Raw genomic sequence first — 14677 nt, forward strand, 5'->3', positions numbered from 1 at the left:
CGAGAAGGACAGGCCAGTGGTTCAGGGTGTTTGGCTCCTACTCAGAGTGACAGAAGCCACTGGAGAGCTCTGAGCAGAGGAGGGACAAGAACCTTCTGGGGTTTCAGAAGACCTATCTGGCTGCTAGGAGAGAACAGATGGTAAGGAGACCAGAGCAGACACTGGGAGATCAGATAGGAGGAGGCTGTTGAATGCCCATTCTGTGCCAGATGATGGGGACACAGGAGAGAGAAAAACAGGCAGTGAAGCTCTTCCCAGGAACTGAGTAGCCAGCGGGGAAGACAGGCAGCAGCCAAGGAGCTTTAGTAACAAACATGAAAATGATCTAAAGGGAAAGAGCATGGTCCTATTAGAGCAAGTAACAAAAGAACATGACTGCATTGGGGTCATCAAGGCAGGCTTTGCTGAGCAGGGGACGTGTGAACTGAGACTGGAAGATTCAGAGTTAACAAGTCAGACAGCCAGAGACAGAGGATCAGCCTGTGCAAGGGTCCTGAGGCAGGAGGCAGACCACAGTTGGACCAGCCCAGCCCAGCCGCTCCAGAGAGGAGCCCCATGTCCTCATGAGGCTGATCCCAGAGTAGAAGACCTAGGGAGACCCACAACTTGGCTGGGGAAGGGGGGACCGTTCCAGAGGGCCTACCTGGGGGTGGAAGGTATAAGCAGCTTCCAGGAGGTACTGCTGAAGGCCCTGGTCCTGCTTCTTCAGTGTCACAGCCGCCAACACAGGCAGCGAGAGCAGGGAGGGCTGACCAGCTGGTGGCCACGTGACTTCTGTGCACAGCTGCCAGCCCCAGGTGCGGGACCCTGTGGAGAAAGGGGAGTGGGTAGCACTGGGCAGCAGAGAGCTAGAGAATTCCAGGCGGGAGCCCACGGCTGCTCACACAGCAAAGAAAAAGCTTCTCCACTTGCTTCTGGGAACCAGTGCCATGTAGACCAGGGTCCCTCAACCCTTGGCACTACTGACGTACTGGGCAAGTCAAGCCTCTGTTGCAGGAGCTGTGCTAGCTACAACAACCCAACTGTCTCAGACATCGCCAGATGTCCCCTGGGGGGGGGGGAGGGTGGCAAAATCACCCCGGCTTGAGGACCCCAGTGCAGACATGAAAAGCGTGGGCAGTCGTGTGTAGAGGAACACAGGCTCCCGAGCAAGACTGCCTGGGTCCGAATTCCAGCTCTGCCAGTTCTCAGCTGTGTGACCTTGGGCAAGTTGCTAAACATCTCTGTGCCTCAGTGTTGCTCATCGGTAGACTGGAACTGAGAACAGTTCCTGCCTCTTGGTGTTACTGTGGGGACTGAGAGAGCCCGTCGGTGTTCAGGACAGCGCCCGGCCTAAAGTGGTCAGGTCGTTTAGATGGACCCCTCCCCGACTTGACTCCTAAAACGACTACAGAGATCCGCTCCGGTTTGGAGAATTTCCGCCCCATTTTTTTTTTTCCAGCTTTGCTGAAAAGTAACGTGATGTTATTACCAGATAATTTTCTAATGTTGTTAAAATATCTCCTTCATTACAGGGTTTGAAAGTTACAGGTTGGGTGGCTCGGGTGGCTCGGTAAATGTCCGACTTCAGCACAGGTAATGATCTCACGGTTTGTGAGTTCGAGCCCCGCGTCGGGCTCTGTGCTGACAGCTCGGAGCCGGGAGCCTGCTTCGGATTCTGTGTCTCCCTCTCTCTCTGCCCCGCCCCCACGTGCACATGCGTTCTCTCTCTCTCTCTCTCAAAAACAAACTTTTTTAAAAAATGTAAAGTCATAGGATATCTCAGTAACTCACTAAACCGGAAGTTGGAGGGTTTTACTTTTCGTACAAATGGCCAGAGAGTAAATACTTGAGGCTTGGCTGATCATAGAGATGGTCTGTCACTACTACTCATTTCAGCCATTGAAGGTCAAAAGCAGCCACAGACAATAGGTCAACAAATGGGCCGGCCATGTACCAATAAAACTTTATTTCTGGCCACTGAAATATACACTGCACAAATTTTCCACACTTTGAAATATTCTTCCTCTGATTACTTTTCACCCATTTGGAAATGTAACAACCTATTCTTAGCTCACAAGCCTTCCTAATGAGCCAATCACCCAGGACTGGATCGCTGAGTTGCATCCTGTTTTCTGCCCTTGTAAATAATGACGCTGTGAACATCTTTGTGCATAGCACATTTTATTGGCTTGTTTTCATAGGGTAGAGTTCTAGAAGCAGAATCAAAGAGTTAAGGGGTATAAATCCTTCTTGGGCAGGAGAGCAACTCTAGCATTTGGAGTTGTCCTTGGTCCCTTCGGCTCGCAGATGCCCAACTGGGGACAGCAATGGCAAGGACCCTACCGCCTACCTTCTTTGTCAGTACAGGACTGGGCCTCAGAAGGGCTGCGGGCATTACTGAGGCTCCTCACGCCATCCCCGGTGACGAGGTACAGCTTAGAGCTGGGTGGGGAAAGAGGAAAGTCCCAAACAAGTCATTTTCATTCATTCTCCGGACAAATACTCCTTGAGCTGCCACAGTTTGACACCAGGGCAAATGCCACCAGGAGCAGGACAGGCCTCTGGAGAACTCACCCACAGCACTGGTGACAAGTGCCATGATAAACCTGAATGGGGGCAGCATGGGGTCTGTCTTGGGGACAGGGCAAGGCCTCCGTTAGCTGGGAGTGTGTGGGTATCTGCAGATGTTGACATGTGAGCAGAGACTTAAAGGATGAGAAGGAGCCGGCATTCTAGACAGCGGGAATAGCAAGTGCAAAGGTCCTGGGGTGGGAATAAAGAGGCCTCTTTAGAAGCACATAAAGGGTGGCTGAAGGGCATCAGGGTGGAGGGAGAGGGACTGAGTGAAAGGCAGGAGGTAGTGGAAGGAAACAGTTAAGAGGTGGGTAGGACCCCCATGAAGAAGGACAATCACGTAAGACCTGGGTTAGCCTAGGAGCAAGTGGGGGATTTTAAACATTGTCCAACTGTCACCTCTCCAGGAGGCTGGGAACAAGCTGGTCCCAGGAGAGAGCCCTGTAAGAGCTCCCACCTCCACTCCTTGGCCCCCGCAGTGCGTCACACACTCCCACACAGGACACTCACTAACACAGGCACATGCAAACACACACACCATCAGACAGGCACACTCTCACACACACTCCCACACACATGCATATTCACCTAACAGACTCACACGCACCCCCTTCTGCACACACACAGGCTCACCTCACGCACTTCTACTCTCAGACACATGTGAACACACACACACAGGCGCACACACTGACGATCACGTGCACACGCTCACGGGTGCTCACAGACACGCGTGCATGAGCCCTCAGGCCCCGCCCACGCCTGCCCACGCCCTCGCTCGCAGGGGCAGGCGCTCACGGCCCCGCCCACTGGGGCAGACCGCCCACCTGAGGCTGAGCAGCTCCACAGGCTCCTCGGGCGTGTTCAGATGCACCTTGAGGTCTCGACTCTTCCTCGCCTGGATCCCGCCATCCAGGCTGGCGGTGCCCCGGATGCCGGTCACCCACCTCAGCCCGGCCTGCCCCAGGGCACCCACCGTGCCCATCTGCGCTGAGATCCGGAGCAGGGCACTGAGGGGAGAGACAGACGCTAGCTGTGTCCTGCAGACCCGGGGTGGGGGGGGCCGTAAGCCCAGCGCCCACTCGCCCACCAGCCCCGGCTGTTCTCCGAATCTCGAGCCAGAGCGGCCTGTGCGCTGGGGTCATCGCTGGCCACACTCCAGGGGCACCGAGCTCTTCACACACCGTCCTCCCAGTCCTCACCATCGTCGGCCTCAACTCATAGGCGCAGACACAGGACGGGACAGGCGAGACCACCCACTTGGGGCCCATGGCTGGGATGAAGGGTAGCAGGATGGCGACCCGGGCTGTCTGAGCCCCAGTCGGGGTCTTTGTGCCAAAGAGCAGCCCGCAGAGGACACCCACACTGCCCCCGTCAGACCCAGAAAGCACAGACAGGCCAGCCGAGTCAGTCCCGCTGCAGAATGAGACAGAGCACTGAGCAAACTCGGCCCATGCTGTGTGGCCCTGGACCCAGAGTGCACCTGCCTGGAGCCCATCTCCTCCACCATTGGAGGGAATGAGGACAGTGTCCACCTCGTGGGTGATTATGCGGTGTCACCAGACTTGGTGCCCACACATCTTAAATGGCCCTCCCGCTCTCCCTCCTCCCCTCCCCTCAGAGGCAGCGTGGAGCAGGGGGAAGCGTGGGCTGTGGCAGGAGACTGCACCGCTGTGCTTCCTTGGGCCCGTGCTGTCACCTCACTGAACCTCAGTGTTCTCATCTGTAAAGCGGGCATAGCTGCCCGGGACCTCCTCACAGTCTCTTGGCACAAAAACAAAACAAAACAAAACAAAACAAAACCCACCAAATCACAGGAGCTGGTGTGACGGATGGTCTGCAGAGCAGGGACCCCGTCCAGCCCAGAGTGGTGCCCGCGCTCTCTGCAGCCCTCTGCAAGGGGAGGCCCTTCCTCACCCCCCTCCCTCCCCCAGCTCCAAGGAGCCAGCTACCTGGGCTTGACGTAACCATTCACAGAGAAATCCAGGGGCTGCTGGAAGCTGGCAGTGCCTCGCACTCGGACGCTGATGGCAGCCGAGGCATTTAGGGTCAGCCGGGCTGGAAGGCCAGACATGGTGGGAAAGGTGAGCTCCTCCAAGGCCAGGTTCAGCCTCCGGTTCACCTGTACCTCCTGCCCCTGCAGTCACAGAACCGTAGTGATGCTGGTGACAGCCCCCGGAGCGGGCCAGGCGTGCACGGAGCACACACAACCTTATTTGATCCTCACACAAGGGGCAGGGGTAGGGGGGAAGGAAGGGATATTATCATCGTCCCCTGTTTACAGAGGAGAAAACCGGGCCCATCAACACATGAAATCATCTGGCCAAACCCACGTACGTAGAACCAGGTGAAGCCGAGTTCTAACCCAGACAGTTTACTGTGGAAAAGGATCAGGGTCAGAGGTCAGGGACCCAGGGTCAGTCAGGTAAGGAGTGTGGGCGCCGCCCACGATGCAGAGCACTTACTGGTTTTTCACTTTTTTTTAAATTTATTTTTCAGAAAGAGAGACAGAGTGCGAGTGGAGGTGGGGCAGAGAGAGGGAGACACAGAACCTGAAGCAGGCCCCAGGCTCTGAGCTGTCAGCACAGAGCCTGATGTGGGGCTCGAACCCATGAACCGTGAGATCATGACCCGAGCCAAAGTCGGATGCTTAACCGACTAAACCACCCAGGCGTCCCACTATTATTGTTATAATATCATTCCCATTTCACAGATGCAGAAACTGAGGCCATGACTAGTTAACACTCCCCAGGAGGTAAGAGGTAGAGCTGGGATTTGAACTTGGGCAGCCTGGCTTGAAATCCCACTATCTTAAGTCTGAGAAGTACTGTAATACTTTTAAAGCACCAAAGGAAATGCCACGGGGCCAGCAGGGCGGGGAGGGGGCGAGCCCAGCCTGAGGTACCTTCAGGAGCTTGACTGCCAGCTCGGCCAGGCTCAAGGACTGGCGACCCAAGCGGCTCCCCATCACCCCGCAGTTCATGACGCTCAGCTCGTGCCCGAACACCTTCACGCTCAGCTCACAGCGCAGTGCCCGCCTCTCTGTGCGCCTCCAGGTCACCTGAGGGAGAAGCCAGGTGACCAGCATCAGGTCTGGTGCCTGGACAGTGGTGGGGGCGGCGGGGGAGGGGGGCGTGGTGGTCCAGAGGGCAAGGTCAAGGGCTTTTGGTGTCTGGAACGTGGCTTGCCAAACTCATGGCCCACAAAGCAGAATCCAGACGTGTTTTCCTTGACCTGCCCAGAGCCCAGTACGGTGTGTGTGGGTGTGAGTGTTCTAACAATCCTTTTGTTCTGGAATAACCTTAGATTTACAGAAGCGCTGCCAAGATGGTACGAGCAGCTCCCATACACCCCTCGCCCTGTTTCCGTGCTCAGCGTCTTTCACCGCCAGGGTCAGGGCGAGAGCTGAGAAGCTGACACAGACACGGACTATCATCAAAACTGCAGACACTACTCTGATTCCACCACTTTTTCCAGCCCCGTTCTCTCCGTTCCAGGACGCCATCCAGGCACCACACTACATTTACCTGCCCCACCTCTCCCATCTGCACACTAGTCTCTGACACACTGTCTTCCTGTGTATTTCACGCAGTGTGGACCTTTTGAAAATTGGATCTGTTTCCAACATTTAAACATTTAAGAAATGACACGTAAAATCCAGATTCTCTTGCTTCTCGAAAGATACAAGTATTGGCCTGCCTCCCCCCTCCTCCACCACGACAAGGGGCAGAAAGAGGTGAACAATAGCTGCCACTTTTAATGGAGGCACATGCTCCCAGAACCTGCCACAGACCCCACCTCTCCCTGTTGCCTCTCCAACACGGAGGCCAAGTATTGTGGCCATTATCGCTGTGCTTGTGCAAAAGAGATCTTTGGTTAAGACTCTCCATCAAGAGTGTGAAAATAACAGACAAAAACGATTGCAGATTTTTTTTTTCTTTGAGAGAGAGAGAGAGAGAGAGAGAGAGAATCTCAAGCAGGCTCCACACTCAGCATGGAACCGGACGCAGAGCTCAATCCCATAACGGTGAGATCACGACCTGAACCAAAATCAAGAGTCGGATGCTTAACCGACTGAGCCCCCCCAGCCACCCCAAGGATTATAGATTCTAAGAAAAAATGTTTATGCCTAGCCCACCAGCCTCATTCACGTGACTTGCTGGCCCCAGATCTAGTCCAAGAGGCTCTAAAGGGCAGGGACCATGTCCTGACCATCTTTGTGTCCTTGGGCCCTGGGTTCACACTTGACGACTGGTAACTGTGTGACCATGTCCCACAATAAATGCCCCAGCCACTCTCCCTGATCACCATCAGATGTATGCAGCAGTAGCTTCTTATGAGAGCAAAAAGCTGCCAACCACCTAAGTGGCCTTCAGTGGGAGAAGACTCACGGAAGGCACAGTCCTCACCCACAGAACGGATGTTAAAGCACCCGGCGACCCACCAAATCCGTTCCTGGCTACACGCCCGCAGAAACGCGCATGTGCGTTCACCAAAAAGACACGTACGAGGATGTTCACAGCACCACCTGCAATAAGCCAGAAACTGGAAACCACCCAGAAGCCCACCAGAAGCAGGACGGATAAACAAACAGTGGTGTCTCCATACCGTGGAACGCGACACAGCAAAGAGCACGAACAAGCCGTAAGTATACACAGCTACACAGATGATCTCACAAACCAACTTTAAGCCAAAGAAACCACACACACACACACACACACACACACACACACACACACACAAGGACATGAGGAACATCATTCACGCTTGGCAAGAAGTGGAAGCAACCTGCAGCCTGAAGGTCCTTCAGCAGGCGGGTGGACCAACAGTATATTCTCTCCACACAGAGGAATATTAGCCGCAGAAAGGGAGGGAGTACTGACCCGTGCAACACAGATGAATCTCACAACATGATGGGAGGTGAAAGAAGCCAGACGCAACAGGTCCCAGGTTGTCTGATTCCATTCATAGGAAATATCCCAAATAGTTGAATTCATAGAGACCCAAAGCAGATTAGTGGTTGCCAGGGGCTGGGGAGTGACTTGTAATGGGTATGGGTCACCTCTGGGGTGGTGAGGGTATTCTGGAACTGGATAGAAGTGGGGGGTGCACATCACTGAGAATGTACTAATGTCACTGAATTGTCTGCGTTAAGATGGTTCATTTTAGGGGCGCCCGGGTGGCTCAGTTGGTTAAGCATCCGACTTCGGCTCAGGTCATGATCTCAAGGTTCATGGGTTCGAGCCCCGCATCAGGCTCTGTGCTGACAGCTCAGAGCCTGGAGCCTGTTTCGGATTCTGTGTCTCCCTCGCTCTCTGCCCCTTCCCCCACTCAAAAATAAATAAACATTACAGACAAAAATTTTTAAGAAAATTAAAGATCATACCACACACTGGGAGGAAATATTTGCAAGCGACATATCAGATAAAAGACTTGTTTCCAAAATCCAAAGAATTCTCAAAACTCAGTAATAAGAAACCAATCCATTATTAAAAAAATAACAACAGACACTATATCTGAACATACACCAAAGAAGACCTATGGACAAACAAGCATGAAAATAAGTTCAACATCATTAGTCACTGGGGAGTCACACATTAAAGATGGAAGATACCACTACTAACAGAATGACAACAGTTAAAAGGTCTAATCATACCAAGTGCTGGCGAGGATGAGGGGGAGACCAGAACTCTCCCACCCTGCTGGTGGAGTGCAAAATGGTACAACCACTTGGGAAAACAGTTCAGGAAGGTCTCAAAGATTAAACCTGTAACTACCATCTGACCCAGTCATGCCCGTTCTTGGACATCCACCCAAGAAACGTGAAAACATACATTCATGTGAAGACTTGTACATGAATGTTCATAGCAGCCCCCAAGATGGAAACAGCACAAAGGTCCATCCACCTTTGGATAAGCAAACTGGCACATCCATACAATGGAATGCTATTCAGCAATAAAAAGAAATAACCTACCAGTATAGCCTGCCATATGGGTGAATCACAGAATAATGTCCTGCATGCAGGAAGCTGGGCAAAAAGATTACACGCTTTTATTTATTAAAAAAAATTTTTTTTTAAACATTTATTTACTTCTGAGAGACAGAGTGCAAGCAGGGGAGGGGCAGAGAGAGAGGGACACACAGAATCCGAAGCAGGCTCCAGGCTCTGAGCTGTCAGCACAGAGTCCGACGTGGGGCTCGAACCCATGAAACGTGAGATCATGACCTGAGCCGAAGCCAGAAGCTCAACCAACTGAGCCACCCGGGCACCTCAAGGTTATATGCTTTGAAAATCAAGTTTGTGTCACGTGATTCCATTTATGTAACTCTAGAAAATGCAAAGTGATCTACAGGGACAGAAAACCTACCACTGGTTCCTGGGGACAGGGGTGGATGGAAGGAGGGGATATTATGGAGCACGAGGAAACTTTTGGGGGTGATGGATATGTTCACTGACTTTACTATGGTGATGGTTTCATAGCCCATACCTATGTCAAAACTCAACAAACTATACTGCAAATACACGCCGTTTGTTACTGGCCAACTATACCTCTACAAAGTTGATTTTTGTTTTTAAGTAGAATTAATCAGTGCAGTTAGGAGGTGGGATTAGTGATTACCCTTGGTTAGGAGGGGGTAGACTAGAAGAGGAAGGAGCAGGGGACCCCTGGGGTGCTGACAATGGTCTGGGCATTGATTATAAGGATGTTTTCTACTGGCGGAAAAGCGCCAACAATCTTGGGCAGTTTTCGAATTGTATGTGATGCTTTGATAAACGCTTTTTCAGCACCAGGCAGGCTAATCTCTGCTACTCAGCTCGGGACCAGCTACTTGTTTCTGTGGCGGTGGGGGGAGGGAAGGCAGGGTCTGAAGGTCATCGACAGCTGGGACCCCAGGCCAAAAGCTCAGCTGGCGAGTGGTGGGAGCAGGGTGGGAGCAGGTACCCCCCTTACCTTCTGCTTGCATGCCTCTCACCTTTCTGTACCTTTCTCCCAGACAGTCAGGGCTGCTGGCATGTGGGGTGGACCCTTCTTCTGGCTCTGGGGACTTCTCTGCTTGAGCCTCTCCCTCCTCTTCCTGCCCCCAGAAGGACTTCCCGCCGAACAGCCTATGGACCATTTTCTCTGCATTTTCCAGCCGGAGGCAAAGCTGGGAAGAAAAAGCCAGGACTCCATGAGGAGCTGCTCAGTCACATGGATGATCAGAGCTGCAGGGCAGGGGGCTCGAATTGGGGTGCCCAGCAGGCTTGGGCAGGGCTCTCTGGGCTCCCTAGGACCTCCCTTTCTTTTTTTATTTTTTAAGCTTATTTATTTATTTAGAGAGACTGAGCAGGGTCAGGGCAGAGAGGATGAGAGAGAGAATCCCAAGGAGGCCCCATGCTGTCACCGCAGAACTCAACACAGGGCTCAAACTCATGAACCAGGAGTTCATGACTTGAGCTGAAATCAAGAATCAGATACTCAACCAACTGAGCCACCCAAGTGCCCCGGGGCACCACGTTTCCAAATCAAGTTCCACATCTGCTGGGCAAAAGATGCACAGGAAAAATTCTTACCGATTCTTTCAGGCCTGGTTCAAATGGTACCGCCTGTGGGAAGTCCTCCTTGAATTCCCACATCACTCTCTTCCCACATTCCCCATCCCCTGACCAAATCTATCTCTCCTTCCCCTCAATGTCCAGCCCGAAACCTCCAGGTCACTCTCAGATGCTGTAATCTGTGTGTCACCCTTGCAAGATCCTGAGCTCCGTGAAAGCAGGGTCCCATGTCTCATGCACTAGGCATGCTGAAGGCCTGGTGTGATGGGTAATTTTGTGATGATTTGACTGAGCCATGGGGTGCTGAAGTATTTGGTCACACACAACTTGGGGTGTTTCTGTGAGAGTGGTTTTGGATGGATTTAACATTCATCTATATCTATCTATCTATATAGTATCTATATCTATGTATATCTAGATTGATAGATAAGTATAGATATTATATACATAGATATATTAAAGAGACAGGACGAGAGAGAGAGAGCGAGCACATGTGCACACAAGAGCAGGGGGAGAGGGGCAGAGGGAGAAGGAGACTCTTAAGCAGGCTCCACTCTCAGCTTAGAGCCTGATGCGGGGCTCAATCCCACAGCCCTGGGATTATGATCTGAGCCCAAACCAAGAGTCAGACACTCAACTGAATGAACCACCCAGGCGCCCCTAACATTTAAATCAATAGACTGAGCCAAGCAGAGTGCCCCGATAATGTAGGTGGGCCACATCCCATCAGTCAAAGGCATGAATGAAACAAAAGGCAATCAACAACTACAGGGTAATTCTGCCTGGCTGCCTCAAGCTGGGACATCACCTTTTCCCCGCCTTCAGCCTAACCTCAAACATCGGCTTTTCCCAGGTCTCAAGCCTCTAAACTAAAAGGCTCTCAGGCCCTCAGACTCCGACTAGAACAACACCATCGGCTTTAAAGCTTGCTGACCGCAGACCTTGGGAAGTGTCAGCCTCCATAATCGTGTGGGCCAATTCCTTACAATAAATCTCTTTCTAGAGGTACCTATGTGCTACTGGTTCTGTTTCTCGAGAGAACGCTAATACGCCTGGCTTAGTTGGTTCTTAAAATGTGATGGATGTGAGGGGCACCTGAATGGCTCAGTCGGTTAAGCGTCCGATTTCAGCTCAGGTCACGATCTCACCACTCACAAGTTCGAGCCCCATGTCGGGCTCTGTGCTGACAGCACAGAGCCTGGAGCCTGCTTCGGATTCTGCCTCCCTCTCTGTCTGCCCCTCCTCCACTGGCGCTCTGTCTCTCTCTCAAAAATATAAAAACATAAAACAAATTTTTTTAAAGAACTCTTCCATGATGTGGCCCTGCTCCTCTCTGCACACCCGTCTTACGTCTCTCTCACTCTACTGGTCTACTTCTGCTCCTTGAACATACCAAGTCCTTTCTTGTCTCAGGACCTTTGCACATACTGGTGCCTCTGCCTGGGACGCTCTTACCCCAGCTCTTCACTAGGCTGTTCAAGCTCCCCCTTTAGGTCACAGCTCAAACTTCGCCTTCCCGAACACAATACTTAAAAGTTGTCACTGTTTTATCAATATGTTTACTCATTTTTTATCTGTTTACCTCTGTGGGCAGGGATCTTATCTTACCTGTTGATCATCAGATTCTCAGAGCCTAGTACAGCACCTGGCACAAGTCATGTAGAAGAGAGATATTTGTGCAATGGATGACAGGCGGGTAGATAAATATGAATATATGGATGGACGGACAGACGAATGGGCGTAGATGGAAATGGAAGATGGACAGATTGGATGGAAGGATGGATAGATGAGTGAGAAAAATGAAGCTGTGGATAGGTAGGTGAATAGACAGATGGGTGGGTAAGAGAGAGAAGAACGGATGGATGGATGGATGGGAAAGAGGGTAGATGGAGAGATGGGGATAATGGCGCATTAGAGAACAGATGGAGGAGAATGATGGATGGATGGATGGATGGATGGGAGGCTGGACTGTTGACAGATATACAGATGTATATAAGCGTGAATACGTGGACAGGTGTGTGAACGGGTGCACAGGAGTGTATGTGGATGACTAGGAGGCTGGGTGAATAGATGCAGGGGTGAGAAGTTGGGGGAGAAATGGGTGAGAGGCTACATAAACAGATAGATAGATGGATGGACGACGGATGAAGGTAGACGAACATACAGAGGTAGGAACGGGTAGGTGTGTGGATGGATACATGGATGGGTGGGCAGGTGACTGACTGGGAGAACAGGTGACTAGATGGGTAGGTGAGAGGGTGGATGGACGGATGGGTGGGAAGGTACAGAGATGAGAGGGAGGAGAGAGATGGGTGAGAGGGAGGGATCGAGTGGACGGACAGATGTATGTACGTGTGGGTGGATGGATGTAAGGACCAGGGGGTACAAGACTGAGGAGTGGATCAATAGATTCAAGAGGTGATATACGGAAAAATGGATGGATGGCCTTCTAGAAGAGGCCCCAAGGCGACTAGAGTGGGCCCCCTCTCACCTCCAGGAAGTTGAAGGCATGACCTAGGGCGTGGATGGTCAGGTTAGTCATGGCGGAACGGGGGAGGAAGGAGGCTGGAGAAAAGAGAAGGGTCCGCTCCAGGTTGGCTCCCAGGCTGCCAGACACTAGGAGAACCAAGAGAGAGGATCAGCACACTCTGTACCTGTCACAGAGTAGAGTCTGGCCACCGAGGGGCCACAGCCTAAGACAAGGCAAGATGGGGCACGTCCTCTCCAGCAGGACAGGTGTCTCTGCCTTTAGCCTCATCAAAGCCCCAGAAAAGATCAGGACACCCCTGCTGACAGGTGGGCACCCCACTTTCTACCCAGAGACTTCGGGAGCAGCCGAGGGAGTAGAGGTACCCAAGCTAGAACGGGGTTTCCTTTTGGATGCTTTGTTTAATTACGACAAGATGGTGACAACCTCCGTTTAGTGCCTTTTAACACAGGGGAAAACAGGTCCCCAATTCACAGGCAGGCAACAGAGCCAATCTTCCACCATTATTTCATCAGCACTGTATTCCTTTTCCGGATTACCTTGCGTTTACAGAGTTAAACTGATTTTTTTTTTTAATTAACGGTAGTAATAGACAGATTCCTTTTGAAATAAATGCAAGTTAAAAAAGAACCAGTTTAGAGAAAAGACAGAAATACTCCATTGCATGCTATGAACTGGCTGATAGTTGATGAGTTTAGACTTCTTCCAACAAAAATGGCAGGTGGGTGGGAACAGAGCAAAAAAATCAAGCAGGTGGCATATACACAGGTGACAACTGGGAAAGAGTGTCTTCGATCCACGTGTCCTCGAGGGTTAGAGCTCCCAGGTCCCCCAGGGCTTCATGGCCCCAGAGCGGGGCAGCGGCTGCCCAGGATGGCCATACCTGAGCGAAACGTGACGTCAGAATAGGATGAGTGTTTCCAGGCCTCCGGATGGAACTCCTGGCTGAGGATGTCCTCAGGGAGGGTCTCCCGGAGAGCGCGCTTCAGAGGGTCATCGGTCTCCAGCAGCTGCAGCAGGTGGCTCCACACAAAGGAACCCACTGGAGTCCAGTCACAGCCAACAGGGAGGGGAGGGGAGGAGAGGGGAGGGGAGGGGAGGGGAAGGGAGGGATGGATCTGGAGCTGGCTCAGCCCAGAGAACAGACTCCCCCCCCCCCCCCACCGGAGCCTGTAGCCCAAGTCCTGCCACTTCCACAAGCCAAGGGGCTTCTCAGGAGCCCAGCTATCCGTATTTTATTTCAAGAAATCACGGCCAACAGTGGTGCTTTCATGGAACTTGTCAATCCAGCCCGCGCACAGCATCCTGACGTGCCTTCCAGAAGGGAGAGGGGGACACTGTGGGGAAAGCTCTGGGTTGACAGTCAGACCCAGGTCTGAATCTCAGTCCACCACTCACGAGCTGTGTGACCTCAGGCTGGTTACTCTACCTCTCTGAGGCCCAGTTTCCTCATCTGCAAAATGAAGCATCACAACCCATCTCCCAGGGCTGCTGGTGCAGACCAGTCAAGAGGAAGCCTGGGCCCAGAGAAATGAGTATCTTTCAGGGTTGGGAAAGGGATGACGTGAATTCGGGATAGGGATCCCCAGGCTCTCTGGAGGAGTAAAGATCAAATGAGATCACCCAGGGGAAAGATTCTGATGAGGGATATTAGAGTCTAAATGGGAGCCCCCAATCCGCTTGGTTGTCCCAGGCTCTCAGAATACCCGGCAGAGAGCTTCTAGAACAATCCGCCATGGATCAGAGTGGAGGCTGGCTTTTCTTCCCAGGGGGCAATACACAGGCCTGCTACCCCAGGGTCTCCATCAAGGCTGAGCCCCTTCCCTGATTCCTCGGTGAGGGGGCTTGGGTTAATGGCCTACTTGACCAAAACTGCCGCCTCTCCCCACCTCCCACTCACATCCCATCCCATCCTACCCGATACCACCAACGAACAGTTACATCTTCTAGCAGTACCGTTTGTATTCCTTTCGGAGGGATGTCACTTCTTTAGAAGGTAATCTAACAGCATGACAGACTTTTAAATGTGTACACCCTTCAAAAAAGAGGGGGGGTGGAAAGGGGCACCTGGGTGGCTCAGTCGGTTAAGAATCTGCCTC

General features: G+C 52.2%; 1 protein-coding gene across 15 annotated transcripts in view; it reads right to left on the bottom strand.

Annotated features, from left to right (window-relative positions):
• LOC106989291 (uncharacterized) overlaps nt 1-14677 on the bottom strand; it is a 139646-nt gene that overhangs the window by 96048 nt on the left and 28921 nt on the right. For all 15 annotated transcript variants that reach the window (XM_027043240.2, XM_027043239.2, XM_053212985.1 and 12 more), the window contains 8 exons: nt 13462-13620; nt 12582-12706; nt 9529-9702; nt 5459-5614; nt 4506-4690; nt 3381-3563; nt 2333-2424; nt 644-807 (listed from right to left, as the gene is read on the bottom strand). In XM_027043240.2, coding sequence (XP_026899041.2) covers nt 644-807; nt 2333-2424; nt 3381-3563; nt 4506-4690; nt 5459-5614; nt 9529-9702; nt 12582-12706; nt 13462-13620 — 1238 coding nt within the window. The remainder of the gene's footprint in view (nt 1-643; nt 808-2332; nt 2425-3380; nt 3564-4505; nt 4691-5458; nt 5615-9528; nt 9703-12581; nt 12707-13461; nt 13621-14677) is intronic.

This window comes from Acinonyx jubatus, chromosome E3 (assembly GCF_027475565.1).
Source record: "Acinonyx jubatus isolate Ajub_Pintada_27869175 chromosome E3, VMU_Ajub_asm_v1.0, whole genome shotgun sequence".
NCBI lineage: Eukaryota > Metazoa > Chordata > Mammalia > Carnivora > Felidae > Acinonyx > Acinonyx jubatus.